Raw genomic sequence first — 19,402 nt, 5'->3', positions numbered from 1 at the left:
CAAGCCATCGGTCTACAGGCTGGTAGGTACTGGGTTCGGATCCCAGTCGAGGCATGGGATTTTTAATCGAGATACCGACTCCAAACCCTGAGTGAGTGCTCCGCAAGGCTCAATGGGTAGGTGTAAACCACTTGCACCGACCAGTGATCCATAACTGGTTCAACAAAGGCCATGGTTTGTGCTGTCCTGCCTGTGGGAAGCGCAAATAAAAGATCCCTTGCTGCCTGTCGTAAAAAGAGTAGCCTATGTGGCGACAGCGGGTTTCCTCTAAGAGCAGTGTCAGAATGACCATATGTTTGACGTCCAATAGCCGATGATAAGATAAAAAATCGGTGTGCTCTAGCGGCGTCGTTAAATAAAACAAACTTTACTTTATATCCCAATGTTCATTAATTAAAGCAATCAGTATTTCCCGTTCATAACTGAACTGTAATTGTTACAATGTTTTGTTTGCCATAACCTGATAGAAAGAAGAAACAATAAAGGGTAGGGCCTACGTGAAATGTACGCAACATGGAACAGCCAGGTTTTGCTGAGCGAGATAATGAATTCGCACGTGAAATGGGATCTTTAATGATCGGTGGTTTATACTGAACTAGGTTTGAGTGATCGTGAGCGTGGGTTTAAACCTTGCATATTTGAGCGGTTGACGAGAAATCCACCCTAAGTGTTGCACTGTTGGGGCCATACAAAGCTTTTAGTTGGAAAATGCGTTTAAATCTATTTTAAAATTGTTTTCTGAAGATATGTAAGAAATAGAATACTACATTTGTGTCCATTAGATACCATTTATCTTACAACTCATCGTTTAAAAACGTATCTTTTCGCTCTTTGGATACGTTTTTAAACAACTCATTGTAAGATAAATGATATCTAACGGCCGCCCATGTAGTATTCTCTATGTAACGGTTTACTAATGTGTGCAAATAAATTAATATACTGTATTTTGAACTGGTATAAAAACAACGCATTTTTTGCTTCTCTCCTCTTGTGCCCATGACAGGCGTGCGTTACAATAGCTTGTTCTGAATGTGCACGTAAAGCCCTATGACCTGCTCCTCTCCGCTCCAACCCCTTGTTTCGTGCCTTCTGCTGTGTGTCGTTAGAAATAAACTCGAGTAACATATTAAATTGTCATCTATGATATTATTTTGACACGCAGGTATAACCAAAATATAAATAATAAGTGAAGTGTTTTCATTGGTATCTAACCAACTCGTGGATCACGCTGGTCCTGTCTCTTTTTAGCTGCGGACCATTTCAAGAAAGGAGGGACGTACAAAGCAGACAAATACTATTTTTGTGTTGTGCGCAATTTTGATCTTGTCGGCATAATTGTATTTGTATTACAAAAAAAACCAAAACAGTTTTAAAAAGACAGAGTCCGAGAGTATTTGCGGTAAACAACATTTATTTATTATTTAAATTTAAATACATTGACTGTTGTCTAAGGCTTTGTGACGGTCATGTTAGTCGCTTTTTAAGTTACAGTGTATGTAAATCCGACCCCTTATGATTTTCGTCCCTATAACAACATAACAATTGAACATTGTAGCCGCCGTTTTTTGGTATAATATCCGCCCGGTCCCCTCCATTATTATTTTTAGTTAGGGTTGAGGGTTAGGGTTCGGGTTGGGGTTGGGATTATGGCTGGGGTTAGGACTAGGGTTGGGGTTAGGGTTGGAATTAGGGTTAGGGGAAGGGGGGACCGGGCGGATATTTTTCCCGTTTTTTTATTTTTTATCAACCATGCATTGCCGTTGTCAGTTTTTTTTTATTAGGGGAAATATCAGGCCCCCCCCCCCCCTTCATTCATTTCATATATAGGGCCTAATCCCCATAAAAAAAAATCACTCTTTACATTGGAGTGAAGGGGGGGACCGGGCGGATATTTTTCCGAAACGCTGTCCGACATAATTATGGGGACAAGGTGTCAAGTGAGCTATGACACTAAACAAGTCTGACGTCTGTTCATTTTTGAAATCGGATTAGGTCCAGAATATTAAGGCGACTTCGACTTCTCATTGTCATGATTATAAACATCTACATGTGAACTGTGCATATTACGTGATACGGCTAATATATGACGTTGTACACAAAAGGGTCAATAAAACTTCCACCATCTTGTATACTTGTACGCGTGTCTATGTGATTACGAACTATCGTTACATGGTGTCAGATTGGATTTAAACTAAAAAAAAGAAAAAATAAGACATCCATACGATGGCTAAGTTTAACCCACCTGTGCAGTTTAATTTCGACTGGCCAAACGACTGGCCGGAATGGAAACAGCATTTTTCACGGTACCGCACGGCGACGAAACTCAGCAAAGAAGACGGCGAGGTTCAAGTGAGTTCACTAATCTATGCTATGGGTCGTGAGTCGGAAAACGTGTTAAAATCATTCACATTCGAAGTAGTAGGCCACAAGAATAACTATGACAGGGTTATGGCGAAATTTGATGAACATTTCATTCCAAAACGTAACATTATTTACGAGAGGGCATGTTTCTACAAACGCAATCAAATGCCAGACGAAAGTATGGAAGCCTATATCAGACATCTTTACCAAATTGCAGAAAAATGTGATTTTGGTGATAAGAAGGAAGAACAAATTCGCGATCGAATTGTCATCAGAATTTTGGACAAAGAATTGTCGCAGAAACTGCAAATGAAGTCTGATTTAACCTTGAACACTGCCATTAAAATGTCACACCACTATGAACTTGTGAAATAGCAGAATGTTTCTCTGAACAATCCACAGAATTTGGATGCAGTATCGTCACACAGTGCACGATACAAGAAATTACAGTCACAAGATGGAAAACCTGGCACGTCCAGAAGAGGTAAACCACTGAATCAGTCACGTAACCATGGAAACAAAGGCACCGGATTGAAGCCATGTTCTAAATGCACGTACCTGCATGGTCCTCAACAGTGTCCCGCGAGTAGTGCAAGATGCAACCGATGTTCATGTGTTGGACATTTCGAACTGGCATGTTTCACGAAATCCGTTCATGAAGTCACTCACGCTGTTGAGGATGTTGACGAGTCCACAGAAGACATTGAAGAATTCTATCTCGGGACTATCGAAACTCCTACCTCTGAAGATGAACAACCGTGGAGTGTACCTGGATATTGGTGGAAAAGACCTGAACTTTTAAGATTGACACAGGTGCTGACACAACAGTGATTTCTGAGAAAGTGTTCCGCTCATTGTGTCCGCGACCAAAACTGCTGAGTGTGAAGATTCGTCTGAACAGTCCTGGAGGATTGCTGTCGTGCATAGGTCAGTTCATTGCCAGAGTCAATGTAAGACAACAGGTGCACAACATCAGGATCTTCGTCGTGTCGAATGCAGTTGACTGTCTACTCGGCAGAAGTGCAGCATCAAGTATGGGATTCGTCAAAAGGGTCGAAGAAGTTACCAACGATGTGTTTGGTGACATTGGTCTGATGAAGGGGGAACCCATCAAGATCAAACTGAAAGACAATGCTCAACCATTCAGCGTCCAAACAGCGCGGTAGATCGCCATTCCTATGCTACCAAAAGTGGAAGCCGAGCTGAAGAGGATGGAAGAAAATGATGTCATTGCCAGTATCACAGAAGCTACAGAATGGTGTGCTCCAATTGTGCCAGCAACCAAGAAGAATGGAAGTCTCAGAATCTGTGTGGATCTGAAAAGACTGAACGAAGCTGTAGTTCGCGAGAGATACATCCTACCGACATTGGATGACATATCCGCGAAGATGGCGGGGGCAAAAGTCTTCTCCAAGTTAGACTTGTCCAACTGCTTCTGGCAATTTGAACTTGAACTAGAGAGTGCAAAGCTGACAACTTTCATAACTCCATTCGGACGATTCTACTTCAAAAGACTGCCATTTGGAATTACAAGTGCCAGTGAAATTTGTCAACGCAAGATGAAGGAACTTCTCTGCGGAATCGTCGGAGTAGAAGTCTCCGCAGTTGACATCATCATCTGGGGCAGTTCAACAGAAGAGCATGTCTCCAGACTGGACCAGGTCCTCGCAAGAATCAAGTCTTCAGGAATGAAACTGAACAAAGCAAAATGCATCTTCCACCAGGAAAGTGTGGAATTTCTCGGCAACATGATCACAGGCGAAGGAACCCTACCTGATCCGAAGAAGGTTGTGGCAATCAATGACATGAAAGCTCCAACAAATGTGTCCGAGCTAAAACAGTTTCTTGGTATGGTGAACTTTCTGGAAAAGTATGTGCCAAACCTCTCAGACATCCTTCAGCCACTAAACAGTCTGCTGATATCTGATACTGTGTGGACATGGGATCACAGTCAGAAAGAAGCCTTTCAGAACGTGAAGAAGCAGATTTCCTTACCACCGAACCTGGCGTTCTACGATGTGACAAAGCCTGTCATCGTGAGTGCAGACGCAAGCAGCTACGACATCGGAGGGATACTTCTACAAGAACATGGAACAGAGTTGAAGCCTGTTGCCTTTTGCTGTAGAACTCTTGAGTGATACGGAAAAGCGTTACGCTCAGATCGAAAAAGAGTGTCTCGCTAGTGTCTGGACTTGTAAGAAATTCCAGAAATATCTCATTGGACTTCAAAGATTCGGCTGATCACGGACTACAAGCCACTGGTACCCATCATCAACAAGAAAGACATCGACCAAGTGCCACCCAGAATACAGAGACTACTCATCAGGATGATGAAGTTCACTCCTGTGGCAGAGCACATGCCTGGCAAGAGTTTGGTTGTCGCAGACACACTATCAAGATTTGCCAGGCTGGCTGACCACCACTCCTACCATGTGACAGAACGGCCAGACGTCACTGGTGCACGCTTCATCTGCGGTGGCAACGTGTTCAGTGGGGTCGAGTGATGTTCACTGATGAGTCCAGGTTTAGTCTCCAGTTCAACGACGGTCGGGTTCATGTCTACAGACGTCCTGGGGAGCGCTTCGCTGACGTTAACGTTAGACAACGTCACTGGTTCGGTGGTGGCAGCGTCATGGTGTGGGGCGGCATCTCTATCCACCACAGGACCCCCCTCTATGTGGTGGATGGCAATCTGAATGGAATCCGCTATCTGAATGAGATTATCCGGCCGTTGGTTCTCCCAGGCCTTCAGCAGATTGGCGGCGGGGCAGTTCTGCAAGATGACAATGCCAGACCCCACCGCGCCAGGGTGGTAACGGACTTTCTCAGACAACAAGGTATCGCCAGGATGGATTGGCCAGCATATTCGCCTGACTTGGCCCCAATAGAGACGCCTGGGACGAAATAGGCATGAGAGTTCGGGATAACCATGCCCCTCCGGCCAACCTTCATGATCTGGGTCAACTTCTTATGGCAGAGTGGCAGGCCATTCACCAAGAGTTCTTCAGACGTCTGATCAACAGCATGAGGCAACGATGTGTCGAGTGTATTTGCGCCAGGGGTGGATTCACACACTATTAAAAGAATGTTCTAATGTGTAAAATCCATGTTTGACAACCTTCAACTTTGACAGCATGTCATGTGACTTTCTTGTATACAGTGACGTTTATTTGTGTTTTTTTGTAAATATGGAACAATAAATAAAAAAATTGGTGTAGTTTACATCATCAATCTAATACACTCTGAAACTTATTTGGTTATAAATTTTTGACCCTTAAATTCTTTTGAGTAGTGTATGACGTCGTACATTTGTACACAAAAGGGTCAATAAAACTTCCACCATCTTGTATACTTGTACGCGTGTCTGTGTGATTACGAACTATCGTTACACTCACTACTGCTAATAAGTCAGTGACTTGACCAGACTTTTGGTGGAAAAAATGCTCATTTCGCCAGATTAGGGCCTGCATGAATCCAGTCAGCCTACCGTCTGGGAATCCGGATCTTAACTGCTTGCCCCACCCAACCTCCATTGTATTGATAGAAAAAGAGAATCTTACCGGGACTAACTCTAACTCTAAAGTTCGGGGGGGGGGGGGGGGGGCTGCAGATGGATATGTGGCATTACAGGTGGTGGGTGGGAAGATATCTGCCTGCTTATCCACCCCCCACCCCCCCATTTTATTGATAGAAAGAGAGAACCTTACTCTAACCCTAAAGTTTAAAGTGGGGGGGGGGGGGGGCTGCAGGCAAATATTTTATGGTATTGTATTACATAGGAGGGGGCCAGAGGTGTCTACTTTTTGACAAAAATAGCATTATGGAATGTATAAATGGCCCCAGTCATTATGTTTTTAAAAATGTGGGTATTCTTTTGGAAGAACAAGCACATTATTTGTCAGATTGTTTGCTTTTGTGTTAATTGTGATGCATCCCTTCCTTTTTTGTTGTTTTACAAAAATGAGTACACACTCTTGGTTGTTCTCAACTGATTTTATACATTTTTATTGTTGTTCCCAGGCAATTTATTAGCCGGGTAAAATTTGGGAGTGGTTTACCCCTTTACAAAAGTGGCTTTTATTACTGTATACCCTGTGTAACTTGAAGTATTTATTTGATAAAACAATTGTTAAAAACAGTTCGTGCAGGTGCATGTACAGGAATGTTTGCAAGGGGGTCTAGACGGTTGTGAATGAAGTTCACAAGAGGGGGTCAAATCGTGCCCCGGGAAATATATAGAAAAATTAAAATTGGTGTGGTTGGCTTTAACCACACACCTGCTGTATTTCATCAGTGAAAATAAAAACATTATCAAAGTAGCAGGTAAATTGTCTACATAATTTATTCCTACATGTACATGTACATGTACATACAATCTGATTCAAATAATCTCCGCTGGCCTGTGGCGGTATATGGAGTGCTTTCAGCTCCAAATTATATAAATATTTGGCCAAGTATTTTTTTATAAATTCTATGAACTTTTTTTAGTAATTGCTATTTTCAAAATTCTGCCCATTTTTAACTCTACCCTCCCCCTCCCCCCATTCCGAGTCGGACCACCAATCTTATCGGAGGTCTGACTCGGGATGGGCGTGTTCGAAACCCTAGTGGTATATGAGCACGTTAAAGTAGTTATCTATCTATCTATCAGATCCACTGGTAAGTAATTAAAGACTCAATGGAGCTGATTTTAATCAGATTGATGTACATATGTCTGTACTATAGCCACAGTGCTTTTAGATCCACTGGTAATTAAAGACCCAGTGGAGCTGATTTTAATCAGATTGATGTACATATGTCTGTACTATAGCCACAGTGCTTTCAGATCACTGGTAATTAAAGACCCAATGGAGCTGATTTTAATCAGATTGATGTACATATGTCTGTACTATAGCCACAGTGCTTTCAGATCCACTGGTAATTAAAGACCCAATGGAGCTGATTTTAATCAGATTGATGTACATATGTCTGTACTATAGCCACAGTGCTTTCAGATCCACTGGTAATTAAAGACCCAATGGAGCTGATTTTAATCAGATTGATGTACATATGTCTGTACTATAGCCACAGTGCTTTCAGATCCACTGGTAATTAAAGACCCAGTGGAGCTGCTTTTAATCAGATTGATGTACATATGTCTGTACTACAGCCACAGTGCTTTCAGATCCATTGATAATTAAAGACCCAGAAAAGCTGGTTTTAATCAGATTGATGTACAGATGTCTGTACTATAGCCACAGTGCTTTCAGATCCACTGGTAATTAAAGACCCAGTGGAGCAGATTTTAATCAGATTGATGTACATATGTCTATACTATAGCCACAGTGCTTTCAGATCCACTGGTAATTAAAGACCCAATGGAGCTGGTTTTAATCAGATTGATGTACAGATATCTGTACTATAGCCACAGCGCTTTTAGATCCACTGGTAATTAAAGACCCAGTGGAGCTGATTTTAATCAGATTGATGTACATATGTCTGTACTATAGCCACAGTGCTTTCAGATCCACTGGTAATTAAAGACCCAATGGAGCTGGTTTTAATCAGATTGATGTACATATGTCTGTACTATAGCCACAGTGCTTTCAGATCACTGGTAATTAAAGATCCAATGGAGCTGGTTTGAATCAGATTGATGTACAGATATCTGTACTATAGCCACAGTGCTGTCAGATCCACTGGTAATTAAAGACCCAGTGGCGCTGATTTTAATCAGATTGATGTACATATGTCTGTACTACAGCCACAGTGCTTTCAGATCCACTGGTAATTAAAGACCCAGTGGAGCTGGTTTTAATCAGATTGGTGTACAGATGTCTGTACTATAGCCACAATGCTTTCAGATCCACTGATAATTAAAGTGCAGCTGGTTTTAATCAGATTGGTGTACAGATGTCTGTACTATAGCCACAGTGTTTCAGATCACTGGTAATTAAAGACCCAGTGGAGCTGATTTTAATCAGATTGATATACAGATGTCTGTACTATAACCACAGTGCTTTCAGATCCACTGGTAATTAAAGACCCAGTGGAGCTGATTTTAATCACATTGATGTACCATACTGTACATGTGTCAGTTAAACATGCTTTTATTTACTGTTGCTGATGTTTCAGAGATGGCCAAGCAGATAAGCCAGCAGACGTTTGACGATGTGGTGCGTGAGAACATGCAGGAGTTTGAGATGGATGTTGAGGAGGCTGTACAGGACGCTGTGGAGCAGTTCCAGTCCCAGGTTCGTGTCGGAGACAAAACTTTGTTCTTTGTTCTTTGTTCAACGATACAAGTTACACAATAATTATAAGATCATGTGCTAGTTTCTCTTTTTAAACTGGCTGTCCGTCCTTCACAATGCTGAACATATCAACTTGTTTCTAAATGCAATACAATAACATGATTTAGCATCCATGTTCAGCGCTGGAATTAAGATGCATAATGCTATTTATCTTTATTCCTTAATCTCATCATCATCTAGTGTAAGTGTCGGGTACTCGGGTCCGTGTCGAGTTTAACCCTCGGATACTCGAGTCCAGTCATTTGGACTTGTGGAGATCCTAATTTTCATAAATGTTTAAAAACTTAACCTAATTTTGCCCACCCTTTCTGCCTTCTTAAGGCTACATCAAAAATAGATTTTGCAAGCAATATTTTCCTAAGCATATTTATTTGTTTAAAATGTGTACCATGGCATTAACACCCTCCCTCACCCTTTTGTACAGTTTGTATACACATGAATGTACATATGTGGGGGGTTTTTCATTTCAATTTTCAGGGAGTCGGCTTGGACAATATTGTAAAAGATGCCTCAATGTATACCGGGGGAGATGGTGAGAAACCAGCCGTTCATCCCGTTGTAGCAGCCCTCGAGACACTTTCACAGAAACTGAAGGAATCTCCTTCTGATGGAGAGATAATCCAGCTACTAGATGCTGTCAGATCGGAGTGTGACATTGACTTGGCTCGGCGGTGTTTAGCAGGAACCAACAATGGCAATTCTGTGTTGATGAAAGCGATGGATAAATACAAAGACAACAGTGAAGTCCTGAAGTCTGCGTTGAAGTGTTTCTGTTCTCTAGTTAACGGACAGCCAGACGTCCTTGATGACGCGGGCACGGATCTGCTTTTGAGCCTTCTTGGCACTCACAACTCTGATGCAGGCATTCTCGAGCTTGTGTTGAGAGCCATCAAGTTGACTTGTGTTAAACACGAGAAAAACAGACAGCGGTACGTCGAGAAGAAACTGGTTACAGAGTTGTCTGAATTGTTGTCGACATTTAAGAAATCCCCTGGGGTCGTTAAAGAAGTTTGTGGCTGCTTCAGAGTCCTCACTCTGGATGATGATATTCGGGTTCCGTTCGGGAAGTCTTACGATAATGCCAAGCTGATTGTTACGGAAGGAAATGCTCTGAAAACAATTCTTGGCATTTGTGAAGGTAATGGGCTCATTCTCTGTTAAAAGCATACAAACATGATACTGGAGGGAAGGTGTTATATTCTTTTTAGAAAAAAACCCATATCAATGGAAATGTCACTTGAACATTTTTTATTTTTTTTAATTATACACTTTTGGAAATTGAGCAGCGTATGTAAGTAAAATTCACACAAAGTTACAGGTAGTCATAAGGTGCAACTCAAGAGTGATATCATCAACCATTTAATCTCTTTTCTTTAGATAATATTTTCCAATTTTATAATGTTCTGCTAATAGTAAATTTTTTATTATTATTTTGAAGTGGTTATAAATGTTTTATTAGCGTTTTGAATGTATAGTTGTAACATGTATATTAAAACTGTGTTAAAATAATTAAATACTTATTAAGAACTTTAATGAAGCTCCTTTAAGAAGTATTATATGCTATGAAGAAACAAAATGCTGTGTAAAACTACCAGTATATTGAAACTACAGTTATGTGGATTTTTTAATCTTTGAGAAAACTTATTGATATCTCAAAAGTAATATATTATATAGTTTTAAAATATATAACTTTCATCAGTAAAAGTATTTTATCAGGGCTAGCTCTGGCATTCGCAAATTTTGAAAGCAGTTGACAAATTATATTTTAATTTCACGAAATAATTTCATGTAATAATTGACATTTTAAAGAAAATAACTGTTGATTTCTGCAATTTTTGAAGTTTAATAGACAATTTGGCGAAATATTTCGCTCATCCAGAGCTAGCCATGTTTATAATAAATTAATGTATCTGATTTTTAAATTTTTTATTATTACTTAGATTACAAGGATAACAAGAGTGTTCTGGGTGAATCGTTTTCTACTCTGGCCAGTCTGGCAGTACGAGATGAATTTTGCCAAACAGTCATGGAACTTGGTGGATTGAACCTCATTTTAAAAACATTTCAACAAAGTTTGAAAGATAAGGTAATATTTCATGACTTCATGTTTTACATACATGTATATATATATATGTTTATATAATATCATATAATAGCTGGCATATCCAGTGTAATGAAAGTATGGGATATTTTTCAGATCACATACTTTGAGAATTTGATAACTTTGCAAATGTAGATGTAAATTGTTTGAGGTCACAGCACATTTATTGACATTTAATCAATCCATAACTGACGTATGCATTCATACATGTATTCGGTCAAACAAAAACATTTCAATTAAAACTTTATACTAAAAGCTGTCCAGCATTAAAAAAACCCATTAAGCACTACATATCCTTTTTATGTAAGGATATTCAAAATGACATCATTCAAGTTTGACGTCATTTCCATTCAAAAAGACACTGTGTCACATATTCTTATCTCATCTGAATATCGAGTAATGGCTGACTGGAATTAATGTTGCATATACAGTTTACAAAAACACTTTGTATTAAGCTTGAGATTATATGATAAAGAGATTACTACCGTCATGTGTTTCGGTATTGTCAGTATCATATATTGGGAATACAAATAATGTATTATGCTCACCAGAGGCACGCATTTACAATTTTTAATCTTGATATATACTGACAATACTGAAACGCACTCTGGTAATGATCTATCTATATATATATATATATATATATATATTATCAACAGACCAGATTTCTGCTAGTGAGGCACACTTGTTCGCTTACATTGAAAATGTATTAAGATGGCTACTCAATGTATATGCGTATACTTAAAACTAACTTGTACGTAGTTGGTCTGAAAAAAAAGACCACTTTCAGTCATATTGATTTCTGATCATTCTAAAACTTAAAACTAGTTTATAATGTTTAATATATTTCTTCTTTCGTTTTCATTGTGAGATTTAATTCAGTATAAGAGCATATATTTGGTTTAAACTATTTATTTTTAGTAAAAGTGGATTGGCAAACAAGCCACTGGCCTATATTAATGTCACTTCACAAAAACATTTAATAGGTTCAAATTAAAACATAATTACATGTATATGGACATTTGATAATTAACAATAATTTATATGTATACCTGTGGTGTGATAGTTGAAGAATGTATCTCTCTCGATGGATTTGTATTATAATTGTGCTTTACATGACTGATAAATCAAAACTTGGTATGTGCTATCCTGTATGTCAAACTACATGTGAATGAACACTAAGCTTGCTGTTACATGTAATTGATGGTGAGAATAGCCATGTTTCTCCTCTTATTCCGTCACACATACCATGTATTAAGATGTCTAATGGCTGGGTGGGGGAGGGTGGTGGTAGTGTGTGCAGGAGCCATACCATTATCTTCTTTCATCACATTTAACAGTTGTTACTTAGGTGCAAAATCCAGTCTAGGTCACCCTCTTAAACATTCTACAGATGTTTATAAATAACTATATGTTAGACACCAAATATTTTCATTTCAACTTTATTTTTGTGCTTATATAAGGTTCAAGCACGCGGTCCTGGGAACACACATCAGCTACATGTATCTGGGCTATCTGTCCAGGACAGTGGGTTAGTTGTTAGTGGTTAGTGAGAGAGAAGAGGGTGTAGTGGTTTTACACCAACCCACTAAGTCGTTAAAACTTGTTCTGGGTGAGAGCCGGTACTGGGCTGCGAACCCTGTATCGACATGTACCAGCCTTATGTTCGATGGCTTAACCATGACACCAAATAAGCCGAATGTGGGTTAAAACAAATATTTTTTCCTTTGCTGATTTAACAGTGTATTGACTGTCATTAAACATTACTTTTGGTTTATATTTCTGTTTTCTATTCACAGTATTTAACAAGGCACGTGCTAATAGTACTGAAAGCTCTGGCTCGGAATGACAACGTGAAGGTTGCAATCGTCAGGGCTGGTGGGGTGGAGTTCGTTGTGGAGGCGTTGATCAAGCACCAGGCTAACCCTTCGATAGCTGAAGCTGCGTGTGCCGCCATCACCACCATCGTCCTGCGCAATCCGCACCATGCTGCCAAGGTGATGGCGTGTGGCGGGCACCACCATGTCATCCAGGCAATGAAGATACACAAAACCGAACCACAGCTGCAGGTTGGTATTGCACTGTTTAAAACTGATTTTTATTACACAGCTGCAGGTTGGTATTGCACTGTTTAAAATTGATCTTTATTACACAGCTGCAGGTTGGTATTGCACTGTTTAAAACTGATTTTTATTACACAGCTGCAAGTCGGTGTTGCACTGTTTATAGCTGATGTTTATTACACAGCTGCAGGTCGATGTTGCACTGTTTAAAACTGATGTTTATTACACAGCTGCAGGTCGGTGTTGCACTGTTTAAAACTGATCTTTATTACACAGCTGCAGGTCGGTTTAGCATTGAACTGTTTAAAACTGATCTTTATTACACAGCTGCAGGTCGGTGTAGCACTGTTTAAAACTGATGTTTATTACACGGCTGCAGGTCGGTGTTGCACTGTTTAAAACTGATGTTTATTACACAGCTGCAGGTCGGTGTAGCACTGTTTAAAACTGATGTTTATTACACAGCTGCAGGTCGGTGTAGCACTGTTTAAAACTGATGTTTATTACACAGCTGCAGGTCGGTGTAGCACTGTTTAAAACTGATGTTTATTACACAGCTGCAGGTCGGTGTAGCACTGTTTAAAACTGATGTTTATTACACGGCTGCAGGTCGGTGTTGCACTGTTTAAAACTGATGTTTATTACACAGCTGCAGGTCGGTGTTGCACTGTTTAAAACTGATCTTTATTACACAGCTGCAGGTTGGTATTGCACTGTTTAAAATTGATCTTTATTACACAGCTGCAGGTCGGTGTTGCACTGTTTAAAACTGATCTTTATTACACAGCTGCAGGTTGGTATTGCACTGTTTAAAATTGATCTTTATTACACAGCTGCAGGTTGGTATTGCACTGTTTAAAACTGATTTTTATTACACAGCTGCAAGTCGGTGTTGCACTGTTTATAGCTGATGTTTATTACACAGCTGCAGGTCGATGTTGCACTGTTTAAAACTGATGTTTATTACACAGCTGCAGGTCGGTGTTGCACTGTTTAAAACTGATCTTTATTACACAGCTGCAGGTCGGTTTAGCATTGAACTGTTTAAAACTGATCTTTATTACACAGCTGCAGGTCGGTGTAGCACTGTTTAAAACTGATGTTTATTACACGGCTGCAGGTCGGTGTTGCACTGTTTAAAACTGATGTTTATTACACAGCTGCAGGTAGGTGTAGCACTGTTTAAAACTGATGTTTATTACACAGCTGCAGGTCGGTGTAGCACTGTTTAAAACTGATGTTTATTACACGGCTGCAGGTCGGTATTGCACTGTTTAAAACTGATGTTTATTACACGGCTGCAGGTCGGTGTTGCACTGTTTAAAACTGATGTTTATTACACAGCTGCAGGTCGGTGTAGCACTGTTTAAAACTGATGTTTATTACATGGCTGCAGGTCGGTATTGCACTGTTTAAAACTGATGTTTATTACACGGCTGCAGGTCGGTATTGCACTGTTTAAAACTGATGTTTATTACACAGCTGCAGGTCGGTGTAGCACTGTTTAAAACTGATGTTTATTACACGGCTGCAGGTCGGTGTTGCACTGTTTAAAGCTGATGTTTATTACACTGCTGCAGGTCGGTGTAGCACTGTTTAAAACTGATGTTTATTACACGGCTGCAGGTCGGTGTTGCACTGTTTAAAACTGATGTTTATTACACGGCTGCAGGTCGGTGTAGCACTGTTTAAAACTGATGTTTATTACACGGCTGCAGGTCGGTGTAGCACTGTTTAAAACTGATGTTTATTACACAGCTGCAGGTCGGTATAGCACTGTTTAAAACTGATGTTTATTACACAGCTGCAGGTCGGTGTAGCACTGTTTAAAACTGATGTTTATTACATGGCTGCAGGTCGGTATTGCACTGTTTAAAACTGATGTTTATTACACGGCTGCAGGTCGGTGTTGCACGGTTTTAAAACTGATGTTTATTACACAGCCGCAGGTTGGTGTAGCTCGGTTTTAAACTGATCTTTATTACACAGCCGCAGGTTGGTGTTGCACTGTTTAAAACTGATCTTTATTACACAGCTGCAGGTTGGTGTAGCTCGGTTTTAAACTGATCTTTATTACACAGCCGCAGGTTGGTGTTGCACTGTTTAAAACTGATCTTTATTACACAGCCGCAGGTTGGTGTTGCACTGTTTTAAACTGATCTTTATTACACAGCCGCAGGTTGGTGTTGCACTGTTTAAAACTGATCTTTATTACACAGCTGCAGGTTGGTGTTGCACTGTTTAAAACTGATCTTTATTACACAGCTGCAGGTTGGTATTGCACTATTTAAAACTGATCTTTATTACACAGCTGCAGTTGGTATTGCAATTATTTAAGTTTTAGTTATTTTTAATTAACGACACCACTAGAGAACATTGATTAAGTAATCATCGGCTATTGCATGTCAGACATTTGGTAATTCTAACATGTAGTCAACAGAGGAAACCTGCTAAAAAAATTTCTAATGCAGCAAGGGATCATTTATATGCTCTCATTTTTATTATTATTCTTTGTTACAGATTAACCATATGTCCAACGCCATATAACCGTATAAATGTGTTGAGTGCGTCGTTAAATAAACCATTTTCTTCCTTTGCAGCAGGTAACAAATAGCTGTCAAGAGTAGATTTGTGATTGGTCAAAGAGTCACTGCCCCTTCCCCTTGACTTCTAACATGTTCTCTGTAGATGAATCTTGTCTGTTAGAAAGTGCATATAATTATGTAAAAGCAATATTGGATTTTTAATGAATGCCACATTTTAGTTCCGCCTGAAAACTGTTCTTGTGTATGATCTTTGATGAGGAACTCACAATATATTCTATTTTACATGCTGGGGTTAAATTAAACATGAAAGTAGGGATGTAGCCCAGTGGTAAAGTGCTAGCTTAATGCGTGGTCGGTCTAGGATCAATCCCTGTCAGTGGGGCCATTGGGCTATTTCTCGTTCCAGCCAGTACATCACGACTTGTATATCCATGGCTGTGGTATGTATTGTCCTAACTGGTATAGTACATATGAAAGACCCCTTGCTACTAATAACAAATTGTAGCGGGTTTCCTCTCTAAGACTATATGTCAGAATTACCAAATCATTGTAATCTAGTGGTGTCGTTAAACAAAAGTGATATGTATTCCGGTCAAGCCGTGAACATTTTGTTCAGTATCGCATTGCGATTTGCTATGCAAATTTCAGAGATAGCTGCACAATTTTAAAACATTAAGCAATAGTTGCTAATAAATTTTCAATTGACCAGAAATATTGCTTATCAAGATTTTGAAAATAAACTTTTCCCTGTCAAGTCACCATGTCTTACATTGACAGATGTAAAAATTGCATCAAATGTTTAAAATTGATCAGTTTGTAAAAACTCATTCGATTTTCATTACATATGTTTTCTCTTTCTCTCTTCAGAAATCAGCCTGTATGGCTCTGCGAAACCTTGTTGCCCGGGAGCGCGAGTATTGTGACCAGGTACTAGCACTTGGTGCCGAGGAGTTGATTAACGAAGCGATATCCAAACACCCGATCTGTGGGGACGAGGCGAAGGCAGCACTCCGTGATCTCGGCTGTAAAGTGGAACTGAAAGAACTGTGGAAAGGAGAGAATCATAGCATACGAGCATGATCCTAAAATGTAGGCGTAAAACGCTACACAATGTTAATCTGTGATAAAAGTTATTTAAATCTCTTCTATAAAATTGGTAGGGCAGTTACCCCAGTATTCGACCAGTACCTAGTATTCGACCAGTGTATTTAATTAATTAACATACTCATTTAAACTGAATAGTATATAGATTTTCTCAAAGTATTTTGAACATACGCGACAGGGTGAACATTCTTTCTTCCAGAAACGCAATAGCAGACGATAACCATGTGAATGAACGTAAATGTACAGGGATTTACCTTGTTTTTCTGAAATGGGGGTCCCTTGGACTCGCCTCTTTCTTTTCTGGGGGTCCCAACCTGAAAACAAAGGGTCCCAAAACCACACAAACGACAGAGAGCTGCAGACAACAAATCACGTGTATACTATATGTTTCATTAAAGTAAATTTAACAAGCTGTGTTGTTGTTGTTGTTTTTCCTTTCGGGAAATCAATGTCGGTATTCATTGTTTATTCTTTCAAAATCAACATTTCACTTTGATCTGTATTATTATTTGAATCATTTCCTGCAAGCTAAATGATACTCACAATACCATGCGTTGTTTATAAATCGTGCTACTTGTATGTTAATGCAAATCAGAACATTTAACCAATTTGTTTTATTCGCCCGGGAATTTCCGATTGTGTTCGGCCTGTTGACGAGAAGTTCCGAATGATCGCAAATCCGCGACCTCTTTCCGGAAAGTACCAACTTTACCCGATTAAGCGCAGCAAAGGATAAAGACACAGTGTTCCCAGAGATTAAAACTTTTTGTTTTCGATATGGGGAATCCCCATTTGAATACGCAGTTTATAGGTAGAAAAGAAATAGTGTGTTACACAGAATGATCGATCTTTGATAGTGGACAGGGTTACTGAAAATGTCGGATATTTTATGCGTCCCACAGGACGCAGTATCTCTATTTTTGCGGGTCCAGTTAAGTTTTAATGCATCCTATACGCAAGTTTTGTGCGTCCGGTAAATCCCTGAATGTATATTCATCCTCTATAGTGATAATATGAACGTCGGCCATTTTTATAGCATGTTATTACACCATCCAACATCCCCCGAACATTTGCAATACTTTTAATCCATTTGAAATCTTTAAAAATGTCTTTAATGTTTTTATGTATAATCAAATGGAGCTGGCAATGCAATGTGACCTCAGTCATTATAATTTCGATCACGTGACCACGTGATCAAATAATGGCATATGATAGAGAGTTGCCCCAGTATTCGACCAATAGAAAAGCTTGAGGATACTGTAGTGTCAGCCTACTACGGACTATTAGAGACATTACGGTAATTAGAAAGACAGGGGGTCTGACGTGACTTCCGCCCAACACTCTTGCATCGTGGCCGCTGACCTGTTAAAAGGTTACATAAATTTGATGTTCAGTTCTCAACGTCTTGTGTCAGTTATTAATGTATAGCAACGTTCTAAACAGATACATTCCCAAAATAAACTCCCAAGAACCACAAATTTATTACTTTTATGTCCTGTTTGTCAGGAATTATGCAATTATGTTTTCTTTTATTTTCAGTCTAATATCATTATTTGTAAATTAAGATAGGACCAAAGAGACTGTTTATCAGAAAGTAATTGTGCGTGTGAATGCGTATATAAGCATGTGCGTGCGTGAATGCATGAGTATGTGTTACAGTTGTTAAAATCAACACTTTTTGAATTTAGTTGTTTGATATATGATGCATTTACTATAAAATAAACTTCAGAGTTTAGTTTTATTAGTTAATTAGAAAGTGGTGGAATACTGGGTTAGCTGGTCGAATACTGCATACTGTTCCTTGCGGCACTCAAACTTACTCTAGTCGGCATATAGCGCATGCACAAAACTTGGATAGCATTGCCAATAAGTATTTATGAAGAAAAACAAATATTGGCAAATGCCAATAAAATGAACCTGTTGTAATCCTTTCTTAAGTGGTCAAATACTGGGGTCGTTGCCCTACATAATAAACGAAGTTATCCTTCGTCCCAAGAGGTTGGATGTAGCTCAGTGGTAGAGCACTCGTCTGAGGTGCAATAAGTTGGAAGAACAATGGAAAGGAGAGAATTGTAGCATACGAGCGTGATCCTAAAATTTAGACGTAAAATGCTACACAATGTTAATCTGTGATAATACTTGTTTCACTAGATCAACTCTTGTATAAAATTGGTACATAACAAACCAAACCACATTGTTAACAAGTACGATAAATTACTCTTCTACCTTCAATTACCATTAGCTTGTCCAAACATGAAAAAACTGAATTGTTACAATGACACAGATTCAACATGCTGGACTATAACCATGTCACCTGAACTGACTTCGCTGAGATTTCCTGGGACAAAAAACATGCAATTTTATATCAAATTGACTCATTTTGCGTGTTCATGGAATCCTTTTCAAGAGGGGTACATTTATGATTAAAGCCTGTGACCTGTCCTGTCTGTGGGGAGATCATATAAAGATCCCTTGCTGATTTATTGTTAGTAACCTAGACTGTAGTCTAAAATGTGCTAGGGTGTTGTTGAACAAATATTCCTTTCCTTTCGTTGTACCAAATATATATTTTTCTTTAAATATTTTATTAAGTAGGTTTGTTTGAATTAGCTTGCTTTTTTCTGCACATGTAAAATGTGTAAATACTGTATGTGTATAATGAGTTATTTTTTCCATTAATTTTTTAATAAATATTTGTTAAAACCCCTTTTTGTGTTGCGTGTTCTGTGTAGCAGTTTTAAAGATATGCCATGTTAACTAATGTAGTAGCTGTTAAACATACAAACCTTCAACTTGAGTCATAATATCCTGCTTCGGTGGCGTCGTAGTTAGGCCATCGGTCTGCAGACTGGTAGATGCTGGGTTCGGATCCCAGTCAAGGCATGGGATTTTTAATCCAGATACCGATTTCAAACCCTGAGTGAGTGCTTCGCA

At 39.3% G+C, this 19,402-nt stretch overlaps 1 protein-coding gene across 1 annotated transcript; it reads left to right on the top strand.

The window, feature by feature from the left end:
* Positions 1-1,231: 1,231 nt before the first annotated feature.
* Positions 1,232-19,174, top strand: LOC121382259 (armadillo repeat-containing protein 6-like). The gene is made up of 6 exons (XM_041511815.1): positions 1,232-1,399; positions 8,476-8,594; positions 9,132-9,792; positions 10,595-10,740; positions 12,555-12,824; positions 16,232-19,174. The coding sequence occupies exons 2-6, from the start codon at positions 8,478-8,480 to the stop codon at positions 16,442-16,444; spliced, it is 1,407 nt and encodes a 468-aa protein (XP_041367749.1). The 5' UTR covers positions 1,232-1,399; positions 8,476-8,477; the 3' UTR covers positions 16,445-19,174.
* The last annotated feature ends 228 nt before the right edge of the window (positions 19,175-19,402 follow it).

Source organism: Gigantopelta aegis, chromosome 2, assembly GCF_016097555.1.
Source record: "Gigantopelta aegis isolate Gae_Host chromosome 2, Gae_host_genome, whole genome shotgun sequence".
Lineage (NCBI taxonomy): Eukaryota > Metazoa > Mollusca > Gastropoda > Neomphalida > Peltospiridae > Gigantopelta > Gigantopelta aegis.
The sequence above is the reverse complement of the archived record's forward strand: the minus strand, read 5'-3'. Positions and strand labels throughout refer to the sequence as shown.

Bases quoted from the DNA above. Each gene is read 5' to 3' on its own strand.
- LOC121382259 (XM_041511815.1), top strand. From the start codon at position 8,478: ATGGCCAAGCAGATAAGCCAGCAGACGTTTGACGATGTGGTGCGTGAG. The intron at 9,793-10,594 runs GTAATGGGCTCA...ATTATTACTTAG, and splicing joins AATTCTTGGCATTTGTGAAG to ATTACAAGGATAACAAGAGT. The intron at 10,741-12,554 runs GTAATATTTCAT...TTCTATTCACAG, and splicing joins AACAAAGTTTGAAAGATAAG to TATTTAACAAGGCACGTGCT.